Genomic DNA, 22,775 nt, shown 5'->3' with positions numbered 1-22,775 from the left:
GGGTGGGGTTGAACAGTTTATTCTGCTTTCCAATGAAAAAAACAAAAACAAAAAAGAAAACCAACCCCGGCCCCCCTCCCTCTGCCGCTCACGGGACGCGCCCGGCCCGTCACGCTGCCGGGAGCGCTGCCTTCACACCTCGCCGGCCCCGCAGGAGCGCTGTTACCATGCAGAACGCTACTAAACAAGGGTAACTACCGCCTAGTGACCTCAGTAAGGAACCCATTACAAAATACTTCCTTGTAGTGCTATACAAAAGTTATAAAATTAAGAGTCTATCACCCACTTTTAAATATTCCAATTTTTCCAACAGTGCAGTTTTCCACATCTTTATCCCCACTGAGTACTTTGAAGATAAAGTAACAAAAAAATTCATCAAATTAGATCAAAATGTTTTAATCTTTGGATCCCTTTATTCCTGTGGCCTTCATATACATATACAGACACAAATGACCAGGTTTCTATTTCAGCATATCAAAAAGTTGTAACTAGTCGTTCAGAATTGGCAAAAAGTCCATACTATGTCATTTGCGGATTCACTGTCTTAGAACCAGGTTTTTATTGTCTCCAAGCTATGGTCTATCAAAATGCAAACAACTCCAAACACTAAGAATTCTTTTAATTGCTTATGTCTACAGGTATTACATCAAAGTTAACATTTCAAGAACTGACAAATGGAGACATACTTTTTGTCCCAGGCATGCCAGGAGAATCGCTTTAACTCATGTGCCCAGTCCATTTTTAAGAAAAAAAAAAGTTAATATTTATCACTAAGTAAAATTAATTGCAAATTGACATATGATTTTTTTTTTGTCCTTATTTGAAAATATCTCCTTAATTTGGTCAAATCCTGTGATATGCCAGAAGCTACAAAATCAATTTCTTGCAAGAAAAGTTAAGAGTGTATCCAGTTCTATGCAATGGAAGAACATTTTCAAATCTTCATTATACTCCAAATATAAAATCAAACACTTAAGCCTGAAAAGCTGCTAAAGAAAAAAAAAACAACTAATTCAGTGTTCTTCAGCATATCAACTTCTGCAATAACACAGTATGTTTGCCGACTTAAAAATGTTTATTCTTTAAAAAATTAGTTGCTTTTTATACAGCTATACAAAGTTTGTAATGTTTCTTTGGCAATGGGATATAATGGAATTTTACAACTATATAAAAAGTTTCCTTTGCCTAAGAAACAGTATTTACTGTGTGTACATATCTGACTGACAAAGCAAGTTTTCTACTGTCCAGCACCCTAGTTGATAAAGTACAACTATCTCAAAAGGGATATTACAGGATTTCCAAAAAACAACCTTCAGTGGATCAAAACACTCACAGTATCGACGGCCTTCTGCATACAATTATTGTCCTTACAACTTGAAGCAATTATCAAATACAGTTTAGTAATAAGAAAAATCCTTTCAGTGATGAAAAAATACTTAAACTCCATCGAAGTACTGCTTTATAATTAACTATACATACGAAATTACTTATCCTTCTGTCTCAAATATATTTAATGCTCACTGTTTTCAAAGATGGCCATTTTTCAAAAAGTAACTGCATTACACCCCTTTGAAATTAAATAGTTAAATCCCAGTGCTGGTGACAAGTATACAGCAAATTAACTTCATTCTTTGCAGAGATTGAAACTAATTCTCTGGATGAAGATCTAGACGTTCACGCAGTTTCAGCTTTCCTGTAGACTATGCAGCAACTTTGTTGTCTTTCTAGAGGAAAAAACAGTAGAATGTTACAATTAATTTTGCAATAACAAAAACAACAGATTAATTTGGGTAACAGCACTGGGAGAAGATGCACTGTGATGACTACTTCTCATGCTCCAAAATCACAAAGGAGGCCTCAGTAACATCTGGTCAAAGCACCCCCAGTCTGGCACACCCTGAAGCAGCTACTCACTGACTGGAAGTGTGGCACAAATCTTCAGTCTTTACACCACCTCCTACTTCACTGGAAAGCTGTGAACATTTTTCATTCACTAATTCCAACCTTTGATCTTTAACTCCTCATTTCAAGCCATGCTCAGCTACCAAAAGTATCTTCAAATTGCAGGACTAATTCTTGCAATTTAACAAAGGAATAACTGAGGGACAGTCAGAAACTTTTGTTATGAAAAAAGACTTAGTATTTTTTTTTAAATGAACTGGTTCAACCAGAAAGCCATGATTTTGCACTGGAGAAATTCTAGCTACTCACAAGGTAAGATACCAGAAAAAGTTCCTGAGTCAGAATGTAAAAGGCTACACTTAACTGCATCATTTTCATTAATTACGTATGTTACTGATTCGGAACAGTATAATTTCTGTCCTTTCAAGTTTAAGATAACGTCAAAAAAATGGCTTGCACTGAAATAAAATTTCAGTTTTTTAAGTTTTGCCAGCAATTCAGTTCTCCTGATTTATATAACCTGTCTGATCAATTAGTGCTGAAAAAAACCACCAGAGTTTTAGTTTGTTTCTAAGAAAAAGGAAGTGTATCTAAGATACCACTAGCACAGAATACATTGCTTTGCTAGCTGAGGGTGGCATCTAATTCTGTCCTTTTCCTCGGAATGGCTGATAGGAACAGGAGTTAAGAATAGGACATCTTGACAGCTTTGCAAAAGCAACAAACTGCCCAAGTGCACTGTAGAAGGAAAGTTATGCTTTTTAGCTGCCATAGCTCTTGCTGAACAAACTACTATTTCTACGTTTGCGTCATGATGAAAGCATGTTTGTATATCAGGTTACTTCAGTTAATAGGCTTACGTGGTGGTTTGTGCATAATGCTTTAAAGAATTTTTATGCCTCATTCAGCTAAAATGAAAGTAGTAGTTTTAATCTTTTAAAGGCCACCTTTTCTACGGGATGGGCAGGGATCTTCTCTTTCTCTTTTTATGCTTTATCTCCCAGTTCCTTTTTACTATATGAGTAACTGAAAAAAGTCAACTGTTTTGTAGCTTTCCCAACAGCTATTTAACTATAGCTCAATATAACTCCAGAGTGTATAACAAGCTTACGCAACTCAAGTATTTTTTGACCTGACTTTTGCAAAAGGTCATCTCTACACTTCAACTACTATATTTTGGTGGCTATATAGGATATTAGAAGTATGTAAGCTTTGTGTCAACTCACAATGAAGTCAAACAAGTTCCTTGCACACTGTAAGCCAGTTAAATTTTTCCCTCTCAGCCTTCACGTTTTCCATACTGATTAGAAAAATGCTTCCAATTCTTATTTTGAATACTTGTATTGGATCTGTAAAACCTTTTACATTTTTCTTCAAATCCAGCTACAGAACAAGTATTTAGGGCACATGAAGAAAGGCAACTTTTAGTTTTGGTTGCTGTTGATTGTAAAGTAACGCTAGGTTATTACATTAAATTAACAGATTTTCAATTAATTACTGCAAAAATACTATTCAAGAACTTGTAGTCCAACATCAAAACTAAAAGCAGATGTTTTACCACCAGTTTCCAGAGAAGCTGAAAAGGTCATAATAAGATTAAATATATTTTACCCTATATTCAAAGTCAGCAAACTCCCTGCCTCCACGACCTCCTCTGAATCCACCACGAAATCCACGGGGGGCAGTGAAGCCACCTCTTCCACCTCCTCGCCCTCTTCCACCACGGAAGCCAATCCCCCCTCTGCCTCGGAACCCTCCACGGCCACGATTCGGGCGCAGCGGTATTCCAAAGGTCTCTGCATTCAATCTTCTTTCTTCAGCCCAGGTCGGTCGCCGCTCCCTGCCACACACAAAGGAACAAGGATGGATTTGTTTAGCTGTTTAAAAACGCTTCCAGAAGGAAGATTGCCTGACTTTGTCAGAATTGCCAGAAAGCCAATGAAATGAAAAAATGATGCATTATCACATTGTAAATTTCCAAATTATGCCTTCTCCAAGTATCTGCATGTCTGCCGCAAATCATTTAACTCAGCAAAAAGGGATATGTTACAGTGTTGGTTATAAACCGATAACACTAAGTTTCCTATAGAGAAGGACAAAGTCTGTATTGTCTGCACACAGCAAAATATAATAAAATAAGTAAGAGCTGTCTGCAATTTAAAACAGCAAACAGAAAGTAAGAGTTTGTAGTTATATGTGCTTATCTTATCTAGCTGCCACTAAAACATAACAAAGCCCCCCCCCCCTTTAATTCAAACTAGGTGAGCAATCCACATCATCTTGCCTAATAAATAAGGCAACAGCAAAGATAAGCTTTTATTTTCCTGTAATGCTATCTTCCCATTTAAACAATCCTACTGGCCAAGATAGTTATGTAATCTGCTTAGAAACCATTAACAAATCACAGTCAACACTGATTTAACCAAGGTGCTAATTCTGTCACAAAAAATAAAAATGTCAACAGATCTGGAAAGGAGATTATATAGTATGTACACTCAAGTTCTAGAAGCATGATTCTTAAACAGTGGTTAAAATTGTCTTGCTATTAATGCATTGCATTTGTGTACAGGAAAAAAAAGTGCTTTCAAATTCATGGTTTTTTTTTTTGTCCATTGCATGTGGATGTAACCCTTACTGACTTTTGATTCAGAGTTCATCATAATGAATAGTGCCTACACTGCCTTGTGACACAGGCATGCATGAAGCAGACTAACAAGCTTCCTCTTACAGGCCATACCTATTGTCATCACAAGAGATGTTATCAAAGAAGGATTTGGTTTTGTCATAGTAGCAGTTGGGTCCAAGTGGATCTTCCTCATCTGCATTCCCTTCGCTATTTTGGGTGTCGACACCTGAGTCACCTTTGTCTTCCCCATTTATGGGCTTCTCTGGTTTCTCCAGTTTGTCTTCTGGAAAACAAAATTAAACAGAAGCCTTCCAGACCAACAGACTAACCAAAACAGCAATGTTGACTTATACCAAGACACACACACTCTTACAATACTGAGTGTTCAGAAATATGAAAAGCCCTCATAAATAGAATGTTTAAGTCAAATAATCTGACACACGAGTTAGGAAGTTTCACTGCTTCTGTCTCTAAGTTTAATATCCTCTATATTCTCTGTGGATTAAAAAACAACACAAAAAACCCACCACAGAACAAAGTTTCAGTAGAATACATTTAATAGTTACTTATTTTATAGCCTCCTACCTACCTCTTTTCCATACTTAAAAACTTAGTCATTCCTCCTACAAAAGCCAGTCCATGTTTTTTTGCTAATATTCACTACCCTTCTCTGTTGTCTTCTGACTCTGGTATCTCTTTTTGAGGCAGAGGGTATTCAAGCTATGCCATGAATTGACTATATGCTATATTCCTTTCCTAATAATACTTGAAGTTCTAACTGCAGTTTTGATTGGTACTGAAAAAAGCTGATAGTTCCACAGAACAACCTGTTATGATCCGTAAGTCTCATTACTAAATGCTTACATCTCAAAGCTCATGATGTCATGTGTGAACTTGAGATATTCCCCTCAGCCCTTTCACAACTCACACACTATCACTCACTCGGTCTCTGAGGTGTTTCTATAGTTCTCTATAATTAGATTTCCCTTTCTTATTATTCTGAAAAAAATAGTTTCAACAGCAAACTCATGACTTGTATGCCAACTCATTATCTAAAACTGATCCTGAAAAAGCAAGCACTAGAGAACGAATCCCATGGGATTCCACTGGTGATTTTTCTCTACACTGAAATTTGACCATTAATTTCTTCCTGTTAGCCAAACATTTACCCAAACAGGGAACTCTTTATTTTATCCTGTAACTATTTTGTCCAAAAAATAGTAGCAGCCATGTAACCTACAGGAAGCTGGTCACTAGAGAATGAGTTAATTAAAGCATAAGCCTGTCAGAAAATAAAACAAGGTCCACACTGCTAGCACTTCTAACTACTCCTGTATTTCTTTGGAAAAGGGTAAAAGCAAGGAAATGTCAGAAACTTTTAGAAATTGAAGCCCTCATGCATTCTCCAGCAAAGTTCTGATCCCAAACTCATGTTTTTGTTACTGCTTTTGATGTATTAGTAACTGGAAATATAAATACAGATTTTCCTTTACTGCATCTTCTCCAAAACTCCAGAGTACATTAACACTATCAGGACTGCTGCTCAAGTAATCTGCATTTTTAACTGACTGACTTGTTTAAGCATGCCATATTATTTGCCAGTTAAAATTCTTTCAAAACCCAAACTAAAATGTTAATCCGAATACTTAATGAAGTAAGTAGATGATCATAGTTTACTTGTCAACTGATTTTTTTCCCCATGACCACAAAAAAGACTTAGCAGGTTATACCTCTTAAAAATGGATTCTCCAAAGCAGCATTTAAACTTTGATCAGCAAGACATGCCTAATTTACCATGTTTAAATCTAACGCAAGAATTGGATTACCTTTTAGCTTAAGTTTACTATGAAATTCTCTATCAATTTCCTCCTTGTTGAATTGTGCATTTGCACTTTCGAAGTCGAAATCCTTCTCAAACTTCATTGGACCATCCCTCCTAATACCAAACCTTCCTCGGCCCCCTCGGTGACCTCCACGGCCTCTCCGTGCTGATGGAGCGCCTGGAACTAAAAAAAGGAAGATTCTGGAATTAAAAAAAAGCAAAATGACCACCACCACACACAAAAAAAAAAACAAACTTCCAAGATAAAAGTTTGGGACTTCATGCACCCTGCACTATTGTTGTTAAAAGTCCTGTTGGAGCAGCTTAAAAATTGTAAACTCAAAGTGAATACGGCAATGACACAGAAAGCAGAACACACTTGGGTAGTAAAAGACTTCTTAGAAGTCATAAAAAGCTTTCTGAAGAGATAATGTCTTTCCTGTCAACTATTTTTGTAGCAAGTTACATGCTATTATGTTTATTCACGAATCTATAAACATAACAGCATGAAATAATACTTTTCAATTTTTATTCAAGTCACTTAATATAGAACCACCACAAGATATTTTTTCTTCAATGTTGACCTTTTGTAGTTGTATTTACTCTGATCCAATGTGAACTTGTTGTTACCTACTACAAACAACTCCGTGAAAACTTTCTAAATACTTAAGTTCTATATTACTATATTCTGGACTGCAAGATTTCTGGACTGAGATTTCTGGATACTAAAAACAGTCGTCGTACTTCTCAAAATATACGTAATATTGTTGTTTCTTGCAGTCTTTTAAAAAAAATTAGTCATTGAAGTCTGAAACTAGAACAATAGCTATTTCTCAAAACAAGATTTACCAATTTGTCGTTTGCTTTCATTTCTGAGTTCATTTTCTGATCTTGAAACCTTGTGTGCTTCAGCTAAAGTTGGAAATAAAAAGATGATTTGTTTATCCAATTAGGTATTTTCTACCATACTTATGTATACAGCTATATAGTTCAGATTTTCAAAAAATCTAGACCTATGAATTTAAAATGAGTTTAACGTTTTAGAGAAAAAAGGAAATAACGCATGTTTGACTTTAAAAAAAGGTATATAAAATCCAGGCCTCTGCTGGCCAGTCTACTACTAATGGACAACAGGAAAATTCCTACGTGTTAACCTTAAAAAAAGCATTTCAGCTGTGTACAGTAGAAAAGAACCCACATGACAATTATCAAAAGCTACCTCGTCTGTGCTCTTGATTCTCTAGTGATTTTTGGCTAGCTGACACCATAGGTCTGGCTGGTACAGGACTCCTCCTCCCAACTGGTGCTGGAGTAGGCAAGTGGGCTGAAGCTGTTTGTACTGCTTGTTCCATGGTAGGGCTCCTTCTCAAATGATCCATCTGAGGGCTTGAACGACCTAAAATAAATAAAAAAAAAAGTTATTTCTCACACAGGAATTTGAGTTACTGGTCTCAACCAATCTAGACTGACAGGTTTATCTGCCTTACCAGTCAAGACAGCTGTGTCCAAAGAAGAAATAAATATTTCTGCACCCTCAGATCCACTAATCCATCATGAAGGATATTTAGCAAATTCCCTTCCCCCAGTCTAAAAGAAAAAAATGGGTAGGACAATTAATCCCTACCAACACACATCCATGATGTGCATTTAGCTGTGGAATTAAATTCTTTGATTGACTGGAGGGATAAATACTCTTTCTGCTTCCCTGGAAAGCCAAGTGGAGAGTGACTGCTCCCAAAATCAGAAATATTGTTATGACACTGAAATTTCATTTCATCTAGCATAATGTTGTATGTTCACTACAAGATTATGAACAGTGATGGCTAGTGCCAGGCATAATGCAGATGAAGGAGCTGTAAAAGCTTCCCCACAAAGTGCTCTTCATACATTTTAATTTGCAGTGTGAGTGACTGGGGCCAGAAGCATGTTTAGAATGGAGACTTCCAATCTGACCAGGCAAATTTATGACAACACTAATTTCTCAACAGATCTATCTGTGTGGTAAGACTCAAGTCTCAAGATCTAAATGAAAAGAATAAGTAACCCATAAAAAATAAACAAAACAAAACCAAAAGAACAACACATGTATGATCGAAAAGGCAAACATTTTTAAAAGAAAATACACACAAAGAAACTTGCTTATGCCCCACTGCAAATTTTGTAGCAGAATGTCTGCTCATCTGGAGCATATGTCACATTAAATCCAAAAATCATAGAGGTTTTAATTTCACCTGCTGAAAACCAAGCTATACTTTTCCCCTCCTGAAACTAAATGCTTAGCATAATTAATTCATCAAACTAATCTATTTTCAGTAATCCATTCAACTATTCCTTGAAAACAGTCCTTATTTGTTCACAAACTTCAACTAGAATTTAAGAAAAGAGGGTTTCCTATAAGCAAAGTGTTTTGCCTTTTAACTTGACTGCAGAAACGTGAAAAGAACCATCAGTACTGTATGTTTGCACACACTTGTAGTCACAGCAATGAAAACTGGAAGAGCAGGAAATAACGCCTTTTCGATTTTAAGGAGTAACCTTAGCACATTTTCATGACAAGTGAGGGTGAAGTTGCTTTCCATTTAGTTTTTTTCCTCTTTGCCACTCAAAAAAACATCAAGAATTATCCCTATTGCTGCTTCTCTCTTTCTGCAGTATTACAGAAGAAACTGTGCAGTTTCTATTACTGTTAAGCTGATTTAACTCTCAACGTCACTATCTCTACAGGCATTCTGGTGTGCTGTCAATATTATTTATGTAAATACACACTAATAAAAAACACTTTTAGGAATAAATATGTAAAAATTCTAGGTAGAAATTATAGGCTGAAAGACTTCACAATTCAGTAAGCATAAACTGTCTTGAGCTTTGTCATACTATCAATAAAACTAGGTATCAGATTTCCGTATGTACCTATTTGCTAAAATTATTCAATTGAATTAAATCTTACTCCTCAATACAGATGTTTTGAAAATAACGCATTGCTAACAGTTACCTACACAGCATACCTACATGTCGGAAAATACATTTGAAGAGCAAACACTCTGTGTTGTGTTCTCTTAATACCCCACGTTTTCATGACAGAATTGAGCTGTTTGGTTAACATTTCTGGCAACAACCTAAACTGCAGGGATTGAGAAAATGACTGGTCAAAAGCTAAAACTGGAAAACAAATAATAGTCAAAATGATTTACCTTGAGACATCTGTGTTTTTAGTGACCTTGCATCTGTTGTAAATGCAGAACCAACTGCAGTGCTTTGGGACATGCTAGCACTGGCTGAAGAGTCTGTTCCAAAAGACGTTAAAGAACCTCCTGCTTTGAAAGAAATAACACAGTTGTAAAAGCCGTTCTAGACTTTCCTCTATTTTTTAATTTAAACTAAATGATTAGTGAAGCCATATTATGCAGTCGTTCTCAAATACACAGAACACTTGCTCCCCAATGCCAACTAAGTTTAATGTGCATATTCTTAACAAGTTGGTAGAACTGTATTATCTAGCTGGTTTTTATTAAAAAATAAGATAACACTGATAACTTTAACATCACAAGCACTAACATAGCATGGCCATGATAGCACCTTACAGAATAATGCACAAATGCTATTCAGATGTATTTCAACTTCCTATCTTTCAAACAAAAATATGACTGTCAACTTTTATTTACTGGTACCAAGTTATGGCCAGTTCTTCAGCCATATGACTTTCATATGACTAGCATTTTCCCTAAAAACAGTAACATTGTCAACATAACAGTTACACAAACACAAGTTTGTGATAAAATAAAAGGTGGAACACAAAAAAGACATCTGAAACTTCATAGGAGCACCTCTGTTCTCTCATCTCACTCTCAAAGATGAAGGCTTTCACCCTCAGGATTACTGCAAGCTATTAGCTGCATTTCACTAAACAAACACTTCACTAAATAAACATAGGAAAGAGTGCTAAAGATCAACTTATCTTAAATACGAATGAACTTTCTGATTATACTAGGAAAACACACTTTTATTATCATGGAAGATTAAAAAATAAGTAAATTCTGAAGACTTAAGACCAAAATTCAGAGTTTTTAGTATTTTAACTACTTTCAAAATTTTCAGCCATTGCTGTGACACCAGTCAAGTAATACCCATTGCATTACCATACTCTATCACAGCTGCACTTGTACCAGTGCAACACACACTAGTTGCTAAATTGGTATTGCACATAAGGCCTCAACTTTCTTTCCTGGCCCCAAAATTCTCATCTTAAAACAATGATGCATCTACTTCGCCTCTGCGCACTGAATGCGAACAAGATAAGCTTCATGCCTATTTTGTTTCTTTGTACAGTCATATGTGCTGGATTGGTTTTGTTCTTTACTGCTGAGAACATAAACTGAGTTCTCTTTTTACTTCAGAAACTTTAAGGGAGAAATGTAATTTGTTTGGTAAGTCTTAGAGTGTATCTACTATTAAATCTACAATGGAAAGGAGCAACACATGCAACTCACAAATACTTAAAGCAATAGATTTTGTGCCAAGCTAACATCTCATGAATAGTTAGAAAACTGTCCTGGCACATGAACTGCTGAATAATCCAAACCCTTGGTGAAGGAACACGCTACCTTGGTCAGTCTAGGAAACCAGATATCCACAGCACAGCTATGAGGCTTTTGTAGAGTTGCTGCCTCTATCACTTACGAAATAGAAAGAATACAAGATGATAATAATGAATATATATATATATCAAACAACAAATTTGTGAATACATGAACCTTTCCCCACTCATCCCTTTGAGGGCATTTAGTTCTCAATCATATGAATGTTTTGATTTGTGGTGCAAAGGGCATGAAAAACCCACTATTCTTCAGCTGAACTGTGGGACTGATACAGACTGAAGACTTTGGATCTGCCATTAGGATAAAACATCAATGGACTATCACACACTCATCGCTGTCTACATACACACATGGAACTTCACTTGCAGGAAAACACAAAACGTTAAAAATGAACATACCAACTCCAACAGCGCCAAACTGCTGTCCCACTAGCGGGCTTGGACTAAACTGACTGTACGCAGGCATTCTGCCAAAAGGACCATAGGACCCCACAGACTGGAATGAAGATGTAGTTGAAGATCCTAGTGAAGACTAAAGACAAAAACACAAGAAGTAGTAAACAGCTCTGCAAGGCAAGAAAGGCAGAAGCTATTCATTAAAATTTACCCTAACACCACAACTATGGCTAGTAATACAAAGAAATCGTTAACATTCAAGAGCTTGTTTTAACATCAAGACTATAACCATTTCAGTGAAGAAAAGACAACAAAAATAGTGAATTATGCAGATTATTCTGAATGAAAAAACAATCAATAGCCAAAAACATTTTTACAACTACATATACAGTTTAGAAAATGCCTTCCAATGCTACAAATCTGTGAAAACAGTACCCTAAAACTTGCAATCTTCTCTGGAGCCTCAGAAACTGAACTTTGCTTTTCTCCAATACCTCTATAAGGTTTTGTTGGCAAATATGAAAAATGTCGCATATTTTACCTAAAGTTTTAAAAACCACATGACCAATGTAAGGCCCTGGCATACTGAAGGAGAGTGGGCTTATTACTACTATTGTGATGAGCAGTAACACAGTTCAACAGATCTCAAAGAACACAGACAGAAACAGTTGCATCAGATTCAAAAAAAGACCTTAGAGGATTACAAGTATACACCTCAAAAAATTCTCAAGATTTTTACCTTATAAAATAGCTAAACACCAGAAATGAATTAAATTTTGTGTCCAGCGTGTTGTACTAGAGTTGGATCTCAACTTTGATTTTCAGTTACAGATAGGATCCAAAAGAGGAAAAAAAAGTCTCTCCTTAGTCCTTTACACTGGATTGTGAATTTAAAAGCAATGAAGTTCTTAATTTTTAAGCACTCTCCGTTAAAGAGCTCTTTAAACTACTACGTTTTATTTTAAATGTTTATTGCTTAAGATATGTTTTGACTTACCTGAACAATAGCAGGGTCCTGTGGCAAAGAACACTGAGGCTTTGGTGGTTCACAGACAGTTAGGTCTTTAATGTCACTACCACGGAATATAATATACTCAAAGACTTCATCGCGAGGCGGTATAGGTCTATCAGTTGGTCTATCTTCTGTACCAAAGGAACGAACTGCACAAGTGGAAAGGCGAAAAAAAAGAACAAAACAACCCTCATTTAACGAAAAGATTTCCAATATGCTGTAAAGAGTTCTAAATAATAAGAATAACATTTTGTTGAGCAAAACAGTCTAACAAAGTATATTCATTACCATTATCAACTGCTCAGACAGAAACAAATAATTTGATCTTATAAATCTCAGTTAAAATTCAAGTTGAAAGATGCCTTTTCAGTTCTTTACTTAGACATGTCTTCCACTACCAGTCACAGGTTGAATATTCCAATTGTTTTGTGAAGATGAAGGGAAGCAGCATTTTTATTTATTTATTTATTTATTTTAACATTAACACTCACTGGAGATTAGTTATAGTTTCAGGAATGCCAAGTAGCAACAAAGGTTGCTAAGTCCTACAAATCAAGGACTACATGACTTCGCATATTTCATATTATGTGTTTGCAAGTGAGGAAAAATCTTATGCTAATACTACTAGAAATTAAGATATTACAGATGACCCAAAGCAAAGTATTTCTTAATAGATTCAAGAATGTGAATCAAGATTTAAATTGAAAATTAGTATCTCTGTAATATGTGTAGACAGTTTTCACTAAACAGAACGTATTTTGCTCATTAGTGTAAGTTTCATACGATTTACATCAAATTAAGTAAACTCACTGGGGCAGAATTATCTTCCTAAGCATGCCCACATAGTATGCCACATACATTAAATTTATTTTTATGTACTTAGTTGAATTCCAACAATTTTCAGATTGCATAATGATGGTTATTATGCTCTTCCCTTTCCCCTATGTATAATCACTACTTGCATACATGGATAGTATCACTTTACTTTCAGTACACTCTCCAAGGCCTCTCCTCACCTTAAGATTGCCAACCCTTGCTGAATATAAAACGGAACAATAAAAAAACCAAACATGTCTGTAAGAGCTCGAGTTTTGTGAGCAAAAATTGAACAATGAATTGAAAGAAATTGAGAAGAATAAAATGTTAATACCATTCTACTGAACATCAACTTGTATCAGCTTCAACAATCCCTCACAACTGTCTTTGCTTCACCATTTTAAGCAATTTTTGTTTGCACTGTAAGATAGAGGTTATGCTGCAAAAACATCTGTATTTTGCTTGAACGCATCAACAATCTGGAGACATCATTAGGCACTTATTTACAGCCATAAAATCTCCAGTTAAGAAAAGCAGAGCTTCCTGTACAGTTGTACAAAGCAATATCAAGTCATTTCTCAGGCTGTACCATCTTCCATCACTGTTTTTCTTCTAGTACGGCATGAACAGAACTTAACAGTCAAGTATTTTTTTTTGAGAAGCATAGCTGAGGGTTACAGAGATCATTCCACACTATAATGAAAAATAAAATTAAGTTGTTACAAATATTTAATTCACACTTGTATCATCTACTGTCATCTATTAAGCTGAATGTAATCAACTTCTCTGTTTCTATGCATCTAAAAGTTTGCTCTGAATGCTACTACAGAGAGTGTTTAAAAGCTGTCAAAAGGCAAAATTGTGTTAAGTGTCTTCTCTCTCTACAGAAAAAGACCAAGTTATGTGAAGGTAAAGAATTGGTAGAAATTAATTCAAAAGTAACACAGAACAAATCAACATTATCATTTGGTTGTGTGCTTTACTGCACACAGTTCATTCTGCTGCTTTTTATTCAGACCCTTCAACTTCAGTCTTGACCGAAGATCCAGCTTCAGTTTCTGGCCATCCTATATACCCTATTAATTAGTTAACTAGTTAATTAACTTGGCTCTTCATTACATCATTTGAACTGCAGTCTTGGCAAGTATAACAGAAGTCGATTTTCCATTGGTTCTCTGTTCCACACTGAGATGGTTGGTCTAGTAGCCATTTTGCCTACAAAGGTGCACAAAAACAACCAGGCTGTGATCAGTAAGTTACTAAGTATTTCTACTTCCTAGCAAAAGTGAAGGAACTAAACAGTAGTAATACCACAGAAAGGGGTAGAAAACTAGAGGAACACATTTAACCTTTATATAGAAGAACTCATCTGATCAGCTATGGAAGAAGCCTGTTTTGAAAGCACTTCCCTTGTAAATCAGATCTATGCTATGTGCCTAAGTATGTTAGCATTAATACCAACAACACAAGATACCTGGGAATTACCTTTCTCCATTCTAAACTAATGAAGAAAAAGTGAACAACTTAACTTCCGTCCACTAACAAGTTATGAGAGGAAAAGGTATTCTATCATACGTCAACAAGGACTTGTCTTTCTTCACGTCATAACGTAAACTTCAAAAGTTATTTCCAACACCAAAAATTAGAATTCATCTGTAACAGATTTAATTGTCTATACAACTAGACCAAGACACAGTTAACATCATCTATGGTTTTGCAACAAAACACATCAAGAGCTGCTATTAAAAGTTTGGGCTTTTTTTTTTCCTCCACCTCTTCCCTGCCCCAAATCAAGCCAGTTTTAGGGCAACTTGTTTCAAAATACAAAACCCATGTTGCCCAACAGATTGCATACCCATTCCCAACAGAAATAATTTCCTCCAACTTCATCTTCAACCTTTCTCTCTCACCCCAAAGCAATGAGAGTAAACACCCTGAGTCTGGTTTCTCTTGGAAGCAAGGAACAATATGGACTATTCAATGTTTTTGATGTATCTATCCCAATTAGGTTCTTCATATACTGGTATAACAGTTTTCTGTTACTTTTAATAACTTCCAAAGAGATATCTGTCTTTACAGTTTCTTCTTTCCTAGACTGGATTAGGATTTAACAGAATCTGAAGTCATCAGAGCAAAGATCTTAATATTAAAGGTGATCAATACAGTAGAATATTCAAAAGAAACAGCTTTTACCATAATTCTGCATTATCAGAAATACTAAGATGCAGAGTATCAAAAAGATAAGGTACTGGAGCAGCAGCAGTCTTAGAGCTCTGTCCAGCTCACTCTCTTGGGGTATTTCCTCAGACTACTTCCTTCCTCCAGAACAAGGTGCAGTAGTTCATATATAGCAAAATACTGAAGAGTGAGAGGAAATGAAAATAAGCACATGAAAAATAACATCATCTTACAACATTTACCAGGACTATGGTAAACTCATTCAATCTTACCTTGCCAATTAAAAGTTGTGGCTTTTTTTTTTTTTTTTTTTTAAATGAGCTAAACTGGTTTATTGACTTGCAAACAAAAACCTATCATCATAATATTAAAAGCAAACTTATTTTGACCAACCTCAATGTTACAACTACATACCCTGTTTTAATACCTATTACTATGTTATACTAGTATGGTATCCAAGGAAACCACCGCAACTCTCCCTATCAGTTAACAAAAACAATCACCTGTTGGATGACAAAAATACTGTTAATCAGAAGCCACACTTTACTAGCAAAAGAGGATTCTGTTCCCCTTTAATGTGAATTATTGCAAATATGCAGTTCAGTCAGTCTCTGCACACAGCTCCAAGACAGTCTCACCAGCCTTACTTTGGATGTATCACATAGATGCAGAAACCAGTGCTTCCCCGCTCTTAAGGGTCCCACGAGATGTTTGGTGACAAAACTGAGGCCACCTCTACCAGAGCAGTTCACTATATCTCTCTTCAACACCTCACAACTCTTTCCCTGCACACCACTGAGGTAATTACTAAAGTGAAGGACACGCACCTTCAGAAACAGTAACTCATTCCTTACTTACAGGAGTGTTGTGTTAACAGGGAGATAAGGTATGAGGAAAGCAGACAGGAGTGGGCTTTGACAAGAGGAACCATTCTGCTGTGACACACTATGCATAGGGCTGGTTTGGCACACCTGCCTTTAACCTCAAGATGTTGGGGGAGCATGCAACTTAACAGACCCTGAAAAACAACATCATACAAATTTAATAGAACTACCCCTTCCTTTTCTGTACCTACCCTTGCATTATAGGGAATACTCAGATCTTCACACAAATTTAACTTGATTCTATCTTCATTTCTGACTCTTTCACACGATTAATATTGTGTAAAAGTCTAAAAGAAAGGGAAGTTTTCTCTTGCATGCATCATTAGACAATGGAAAATACAGGTGGCTGAACATGTCAGAATTTTAACTACTTATCAAGTGCATGAATGCAGCTTCATTAATAGCTATTAATTATAATGGTCCAAATGCAACTCCAACCATGAATCCCCAACACCTGATTAAGTGAAAACTTATATGTTATATCAGAGAGACTCTCTCATTTTCTTATACTCACATTCCCTATGGTTGGCAGGGAACAAAGCCTCTTCTGAACCAATATGATTGTTCTTACAGGGCCTACCTACATTAAAAATCCCTCTCCTTAAGTCAGTGCCTTGGAACAGAAAGCCATTATGTATTATAAGGCTGAAAGATCACAACTACTTTTTAATGCTGCAACATGCAAGACCAACCACGATCAGACACAATTATTTTACAGCTCCTCCTAGGTAGGACAGCAAGCACCACAGTGAGGAAGTCTTTATGCCTTCTATCTGTGGCTTGCAGTCTGTTCTGAAACTGGTTGGACTCAATGATGGTTTAAACAAAAACAAGAAAAAGTGGAACTGGAGGCACATTCCAAACTAATTTAATTTGAAACTTGAGAATACAAGTGGGCGTTTTTTGTTTCCAATCACTAGCTCTAAGAAGGTGGAAATCCAAAGAAAACATATGCACCCAATAATATACAAAAACATCAGAAAAAATAGCTAACTTGCTCAGCATTTGGAATTCAGTGTCATCTAGACAGCAGTTTTTATTTAAATAACGACAAACTTGCACAATTTCTGAAAGGATCCATTGCCTTCCATCATCAGCCGTATGTTATACTCAATACTTCAACAGTTGCTATCTGCCTCTAATTCACAAGGCCACAACTTTCACTACTGAAAGGATCACAGCTTTGTAAATAAAATTCTGGCTAGAGAACTAGAAAACACTGCCCCTCAGTAACTGAAGACTACAGTCTGTATTCTCTTATCAACCCAAAAATCATACTTCTGCCCAAACCACAAAAGATTTAAGACAGATTACATTCCACACGCACACCCTCCATCAGTTTAACCTCAGACTTCAGTTTAGCCTACTTAAGCCCAACTGCCAGACAAATCTGTAGCTATTCAAGAACAGATTCTATCCCTGCTTTTGCACTTCATGTCAAAAACAATTTCTTCTATTTCAGTTAGGAAAAAATAATAGTAACCTGTCATGCACTCAACTCAGGTAACAGTCACACGAAGCCAACTACAGAGTGGAACAAACTGGAAGCAACATTTTTTTTTCCCAGACAGAAAACGTTTTATCTGTGGTAAAGACCCCAGTAAATAGTTTTGGTTTGACTTCTGATCTTACCACAGAAATAGATAAATATTACCCAATTGACATTTTTACAGCTACAGACACTTTAGAAGGAAGATGCATTTTTTTCTTTTACAAACAGTCCTAGCCATAGCTAACCACACTTGTCACCTTATATATACATGCTATTATACCACACGCATATGACCTAAGCCTTCACTTATTCAAAAGCCTGAATACTCTATACAGCTGAACACTTTGTTCACGAGCACAGTGAGTTGTTTCGCAGTCTAACATGGTTGTTATCAGCTTCCAGATTAATCTCGAGATTTTTAGTTCCCAGTAGCCTAGAAATACTGGTTTATTCTCTTCTGAATCATGGCACTGTCATTACAAAACACACATTCTTCAGCTAACTCAGCCAAGTTTTATTAAAGCAAATTTAATGGTTTAGATTTACATTTCTGATGAGAGCTACAGGAAGAGAGTAGATTAGATTTGTAACTGTAGTTTGATCCATCTTAAATAAGTACACTTTGGCAGATGTGCCATGACATGACTTAATCACTCCCGAGAACTCATGCAAGATCGGCTTGGTCAGCACTAAATCTGTCTAATTTACAGTAAGACAAGCTCCTCAAGGATGGGATTCTAAGTGCTTTTGTACAAACCTTAACAATCGTAATATTAAACTGGAATTTCTAAACTTTTTTTTTTTTAATCACAGTGCTCATCACCTTTTCATGTTAAAAAAAGCTATCCGTCCTTTTAAAACACACAATTCAGTTCCAGCAAGGTAATTCAACCTCAAGGCAACTTTAGAAATAAGTAAGATCACATCATGAAGGCTAAATGGTCTGCAAATGAACTACGCAAGCCAACCAAACCTACTATAAGGCGTTTCAAAGCATACATGCAAGAATTCACAAGACAAAGCAATGCATTTTTTAAATAATAATTGTCCGTATACTTGGTGGTGGGAGCCGCCTTAAAGTGACATGGCACACAAACAAAAATTACTACAGATGCCAATGAGAGATGAAAGGAAACTGCTACGATATAAACTCCACAGACCAACTATATATATACACTAATCATATAAAGAAATCTATAGACTATCATGAACCTAAAATGTTAAGTATGCCATATGAAACGGGAACAGAGGCTTGGAATATTCTCAGTGCCAGAAATTTAGTTTACACAAAGAGCAGTTTTTGGATGAACTCTCTGCTTTCATATATGCATCTAGATTATTTAACCACACAACAGAGTCAAGAATTGTAAATTAAAATACCACCAGGTTTTGCAGAATAAATAAAAGATTAAAACGGTATTAAAAACTCTTATTTTTTGACCTGAATATTGTACTTTGACTGAGATGGCTAACAGACTTGTGTTGAGCGCACATTATCACACACAAGGAATGGTGACGTCCTTCATGTGGCCATTTTTAAAAACTTTCCCCCACTCCCTAGTGTCCAACATTCTCACGTTGTAAGCACATTCTCCTAACATGCACATACGCACTTTGGCTTATATATTCTCAAGCCCGTACCAGCACAGAATTTTGATCTATACAGTGCCATACATACAGTTCACGATGAGCTTCTGAAGAGCTCTTTGTTGACAATCTAGCACCCATAGTATCTCCTGCAGACTTCAGCTGTCTCTTACTGCAGGACGCTAAAGAGTTGAGCAGTACGCGGCCCCAGACCCTTTAGATCCGGAATCCTTACGATGCAAAGTCGTCCTTCTGCCTGCCCCACTTCCTACTTTCGTAACTCAGAAGCGCTCCCACCGCTGAGCTCTGCGTACTTTTCCTCCACCAGCACCTCTTTAGCAGCCCTTCCTTCCCTCGTCCTGACCGGGGCACCGCTCCCAGCTCCTTTTGACGAGGCCGCAGCCGGGATGGGGGTTCCCGGGGGCGGCGGCACCAGAGGCCGCGCCGCGCTCTCTGCGCTGCTCCCCGGCCCCTCGCTCGCTTCCACCCCCGATGCTCCGGGCGGGAGGCCGTGCCTGCGGCCCAAACCGCTCAGCTCCCGGCCCTCCCGGCCCGCCCTCGGCACCCGGAGCCCCCTCGTCGCCACACGGCTCCGCCGCCGCCCGCCCCGCTCCCGAGGCGCGGTTGGGCCTCCAGGCCCCGGTCCTCGGCTCCGCCAGCTCCTCACCCTTGGCCAGCGCCACGGTGGAGTTTTCGGTGTCGATGGTGTAGAGGATCCCCTCATAGCGGATCTCGGCCTTGGAGATGAGGCTGATCTTGCTGCCGATGTAGGGCGTCCCCCCGCTCATGGTGCTGCCTCCTCGGTCAGGGACTCCCCCCTCCTTCCCTGCCGAGCGTAAACAACTAAACGAGCCCGCCTCGGAACCGCGGCAGGCGCTCTCCTCCTCTCGCTTCGAGGCCGACCTCCCGCCGATCCCCCAGCGCCGGCTCCCCCCGCGCAGACTCCCTCAGCACAGCCCGCTCCTGCAGCGCCCTGAAGCTCCCAACATGGCGGCCGCCTTCATCTTCCCTCAGCCGCTCCCCCCCCTTCGCCCAGGCCGCGAAATGGATGCCGGGAGCGGCGGCGGTCTCGCGAGAAGTGCGGGGGCGGGGAGAGCAGGGGCGGGGGCCGCCATTTGGGCTGCCCGCGAATTTACCTCAGGGGCTCTGAGGGGCGCTTGGTGCCTTTCACTGGGTTGTGGGGTGCAGGGACGCTCGGTGCTTTTCCACCTGGCTATGGGGTGCACGAATCGTTGGGCTCAGCCTTATTGCTTTTTTTTTCTGGGGCTCTGCGGGTGCTGGGGCTCCCCCTCCCCGTAGCCTGCTCCCTGCCCTAGCCTGGGAGCAGCGGGGGCGGTGTGCCAGTCAGGTGGGTAGGTTTGGGTAGGTTTGTTCAGTCATTTAGAGAGCTGCAGAAGTCTAAGGGACAGTAGCTAGCCAGCTCCCGTTTCAAGGGGAATTCCTTTTGCTCAGGTGGTGGTGTTGATAGTCAGATCTTACGAAGTGAGGCAGTTGTTGATGAAACTATGACTTTAGTGTGGAATTACACCTGGAAAAAATATCCTTTTAGTACAGGCAAACAACTTGTGATTTTGAGATTGCACTTTGCTTGTATGCCTTATGTGAAAATCATGAATGAAGCTTCATGTTGGAGACGTAGCATGTTAAAACATGATACTGCCGCAGGGCTCCTTTTTCAGATTTGCAAGCTAGGAAATTACATGCAATAAAAACTAACATCTGAAAAGGGTACTTAATAGACTTTGTTACAGCAACTGAACACTAATATGTTGTAAGGGTTCAGCAAGTAGTTTGTTCAAAATACGACTTTGAAACACAACAGCAAGCCAGATTTTTCTGGAAGAGCTTGGGTGTTACCAAGAAGGAACCATGCTAGATTTCTGGAAGTTTCATGCTCATGTAAAACTGTTGGTGAAGTCATGGAGGGCCTTAATGCCCAAGGGCTATTACAGCCATACGTTTCTAGGATGTGGTGGGCTACTGAAAGAGACTGGATGCACATGGCCATATCAAGTCCATGGGAGACAACTGTTGAAAATCAGCATCTGTAACACAGCTCAGAGTAAAGCTACTGTTAAGACAAATAAGGAAAAATACCTTGCCTAAATGATACTTAGGATTCAGGATTGGATTTTTTCCAGAGGAATTAGAGAATTTTGTCAACCAGTAATGTATAAATGTATTGTGGCATATTACCACAATATGGCTGTTTCTATACTTGACTTGAAAGGACATTAAAATTTTTTCAGGCTGATGACTGAATAGCAATTTAACAAATTTTGTGGTAGATTTTCTTCTACAGGCAATTTTAAAATAAGATTGGAAGTTTGTTGTTGTTGTTAGAAATATGACTATTAGAAAAATATCAGGAAAAGTTCGTATTTGAAGAGGTCACATGAGATCATCACAGTTGCTTTGAAAATATTATTCTATACAATTTAGCTCCTAAAAATGAAGAGCAACAAATTTATTCAGAAATGTCTTCTGTACTTTTCTGTGATGAAAAGTGTATGTGACAAAGTGACTTTTCTGTGTGAAAAGTGACTATTTGAGAAAGATTTTTATGACGAAACGAATATGGCAGTTCACAGAGATCCTGAACTTCACAACTCTCATTCACTACAAAAAAGTGCAAGCCAAAAGCCAGTTTGAGCAACAAATTTATATACAATATCATGTCATCAATTTTTGACTTGAAAGGAGTCTACTGTGTATCAGTATGTTTTATTAAATGAAATATTCTATTATACTTCCTTCTGTGTGTTTATATATATAAAAAGGTTGAATTAAGAAGAGGTGAGTGGGAAGAAAGAGGAATTCATGTTTTACTGATTACCCACCCACAAGTGTACTTTAACATTGTAATTAAAAGCAGGTCATTTTTGAAGTTTTGAAATCTGTAGTATAAATCATGACTTGCCATTTTCCCGTGACAGGATTACTTTTTGTCTTCTAAAGTTGCATAGCAATAAAGCTTTCCTTTAGGGTGTTTTTTAATGGAGACAAAAGTTTAATGGTGAAGTGTGTTAGAAAAATATATGATAAAAACATTTTTCACAGTCAGGACTAGATGCAGAATTGTGTGTGTAACTCCATTCTTTTATAAAAACTGTGGAGATAGCAGTATGCAAATTCCAGGTCAGGGCCTAGTAAGTGAAAGAACCGTGACATCTTTTCTGATTTAAAAAATAAATTTGTAAAGTATGGGATGTCTTTAAATGCAGGACAAAGTAATGTTAGATAGACTTTACAAACCTCAATTAATATTCTTTATTTTTGTGCAATAGCAAATCAAGCAATTATCTACTTTGAATCAAATTTCCAGGTAGAAATGTTTGTTAGAATGTAATTCACTTTTAGCCTTCCATAAAAGCAATGCTCATTTATTAAGCAAATTTTTGATGTGTACATCTCCTAAGAACGGTCCTGTACTGTTTTTCACATATACTACTGTGCATTCACATCT

The 22,775-nt window shown here is 37.7% G+C and overlaps 1 protein-coding gene across 3 annotated transcripts; it reads right to left on the bottom strand.

Annotated features, from left to right (window-relative positions):
* Positions 1-4: 4 nt before the first annotated feature.
* Positions 5-20,313, bottom strand: LSM14A (LSM14A mRNA processing body assembly factor). Of its 3 annotated transcripts, none has more exons than XM_082770359.1 (10): positions 19,977-20,313; positions 12,338-12,501; positions 11,344-11,476; positions 9,542-9,664; positions 7,570-7,746; positions 7,200-7,262; positions 6,355-6,534; positions 4,640-4,811; positions 3,514-3,742; positions 5-1,724 (listed from the first exon to the last, which is right to left on the bottom strand). In XM_082770359.1, exons 1-10 carry the CDS (start codon positions 20,095-20,097, stop codon positions 1,701-1,703), a joined length of 1,386 nt encoding a protein of 461 aa, XP_082626485.1. In that variant the 5' UTR covers positions 20,098-20,313; the 3' UTR covers positions 5-1,700. The 3 variants fall into 3 exon arrangements, with proteins under 3 accessions (XP_082626485.1, XP_082626486.1, XP_082626487.1); XM_082770360.1 differs by having other exon boundaries at positions 9,542-9,661; XM_082770361.1 differs by lacking the exon at positions 7,200-7,262.
* Between the last annotated feature and the right edge of the window lie 2,462 nt (positions 20,314-22,775).

This window comes from Aythya marila (assembly GCF_965140915.1).
Source record: "Aythya marila genome assembly, chromosome: 12".
Lineage (NCBI taxonomy): Eukaryota > Metazoa > Chordata > Aves > Anseriformes > Anatidae > Aythya > Aythya marila.
Note: the sequence above shows the minus strand (reverse complement) of the source record. Positions and strands in the feature narration are given on the sequence as shown.

Coding starts and splice junctions, on each gene's coding strand:
- LSM14A (XM_082770359.1), bottom strand. CDS start 20,097: ATGAGCGGGGGGACGCCCTACATCGGCAGCAAGATCAGCCTCATCTCC. Junction 12,502..19,976: donor CACCGTGGCGCTGGCCAAGG/GTGAGGAGCTGG, acceptor CCACTTGTGCAG/TTCGTTCCTTTGGTACAGAA. Junction 7,747..9,541: donor AAAAACACAGATGTCTCAAG/GTAAATCATTTT, acceptor TATTTATTTTAG/GTCGTTCAAGCCCTCAGATG.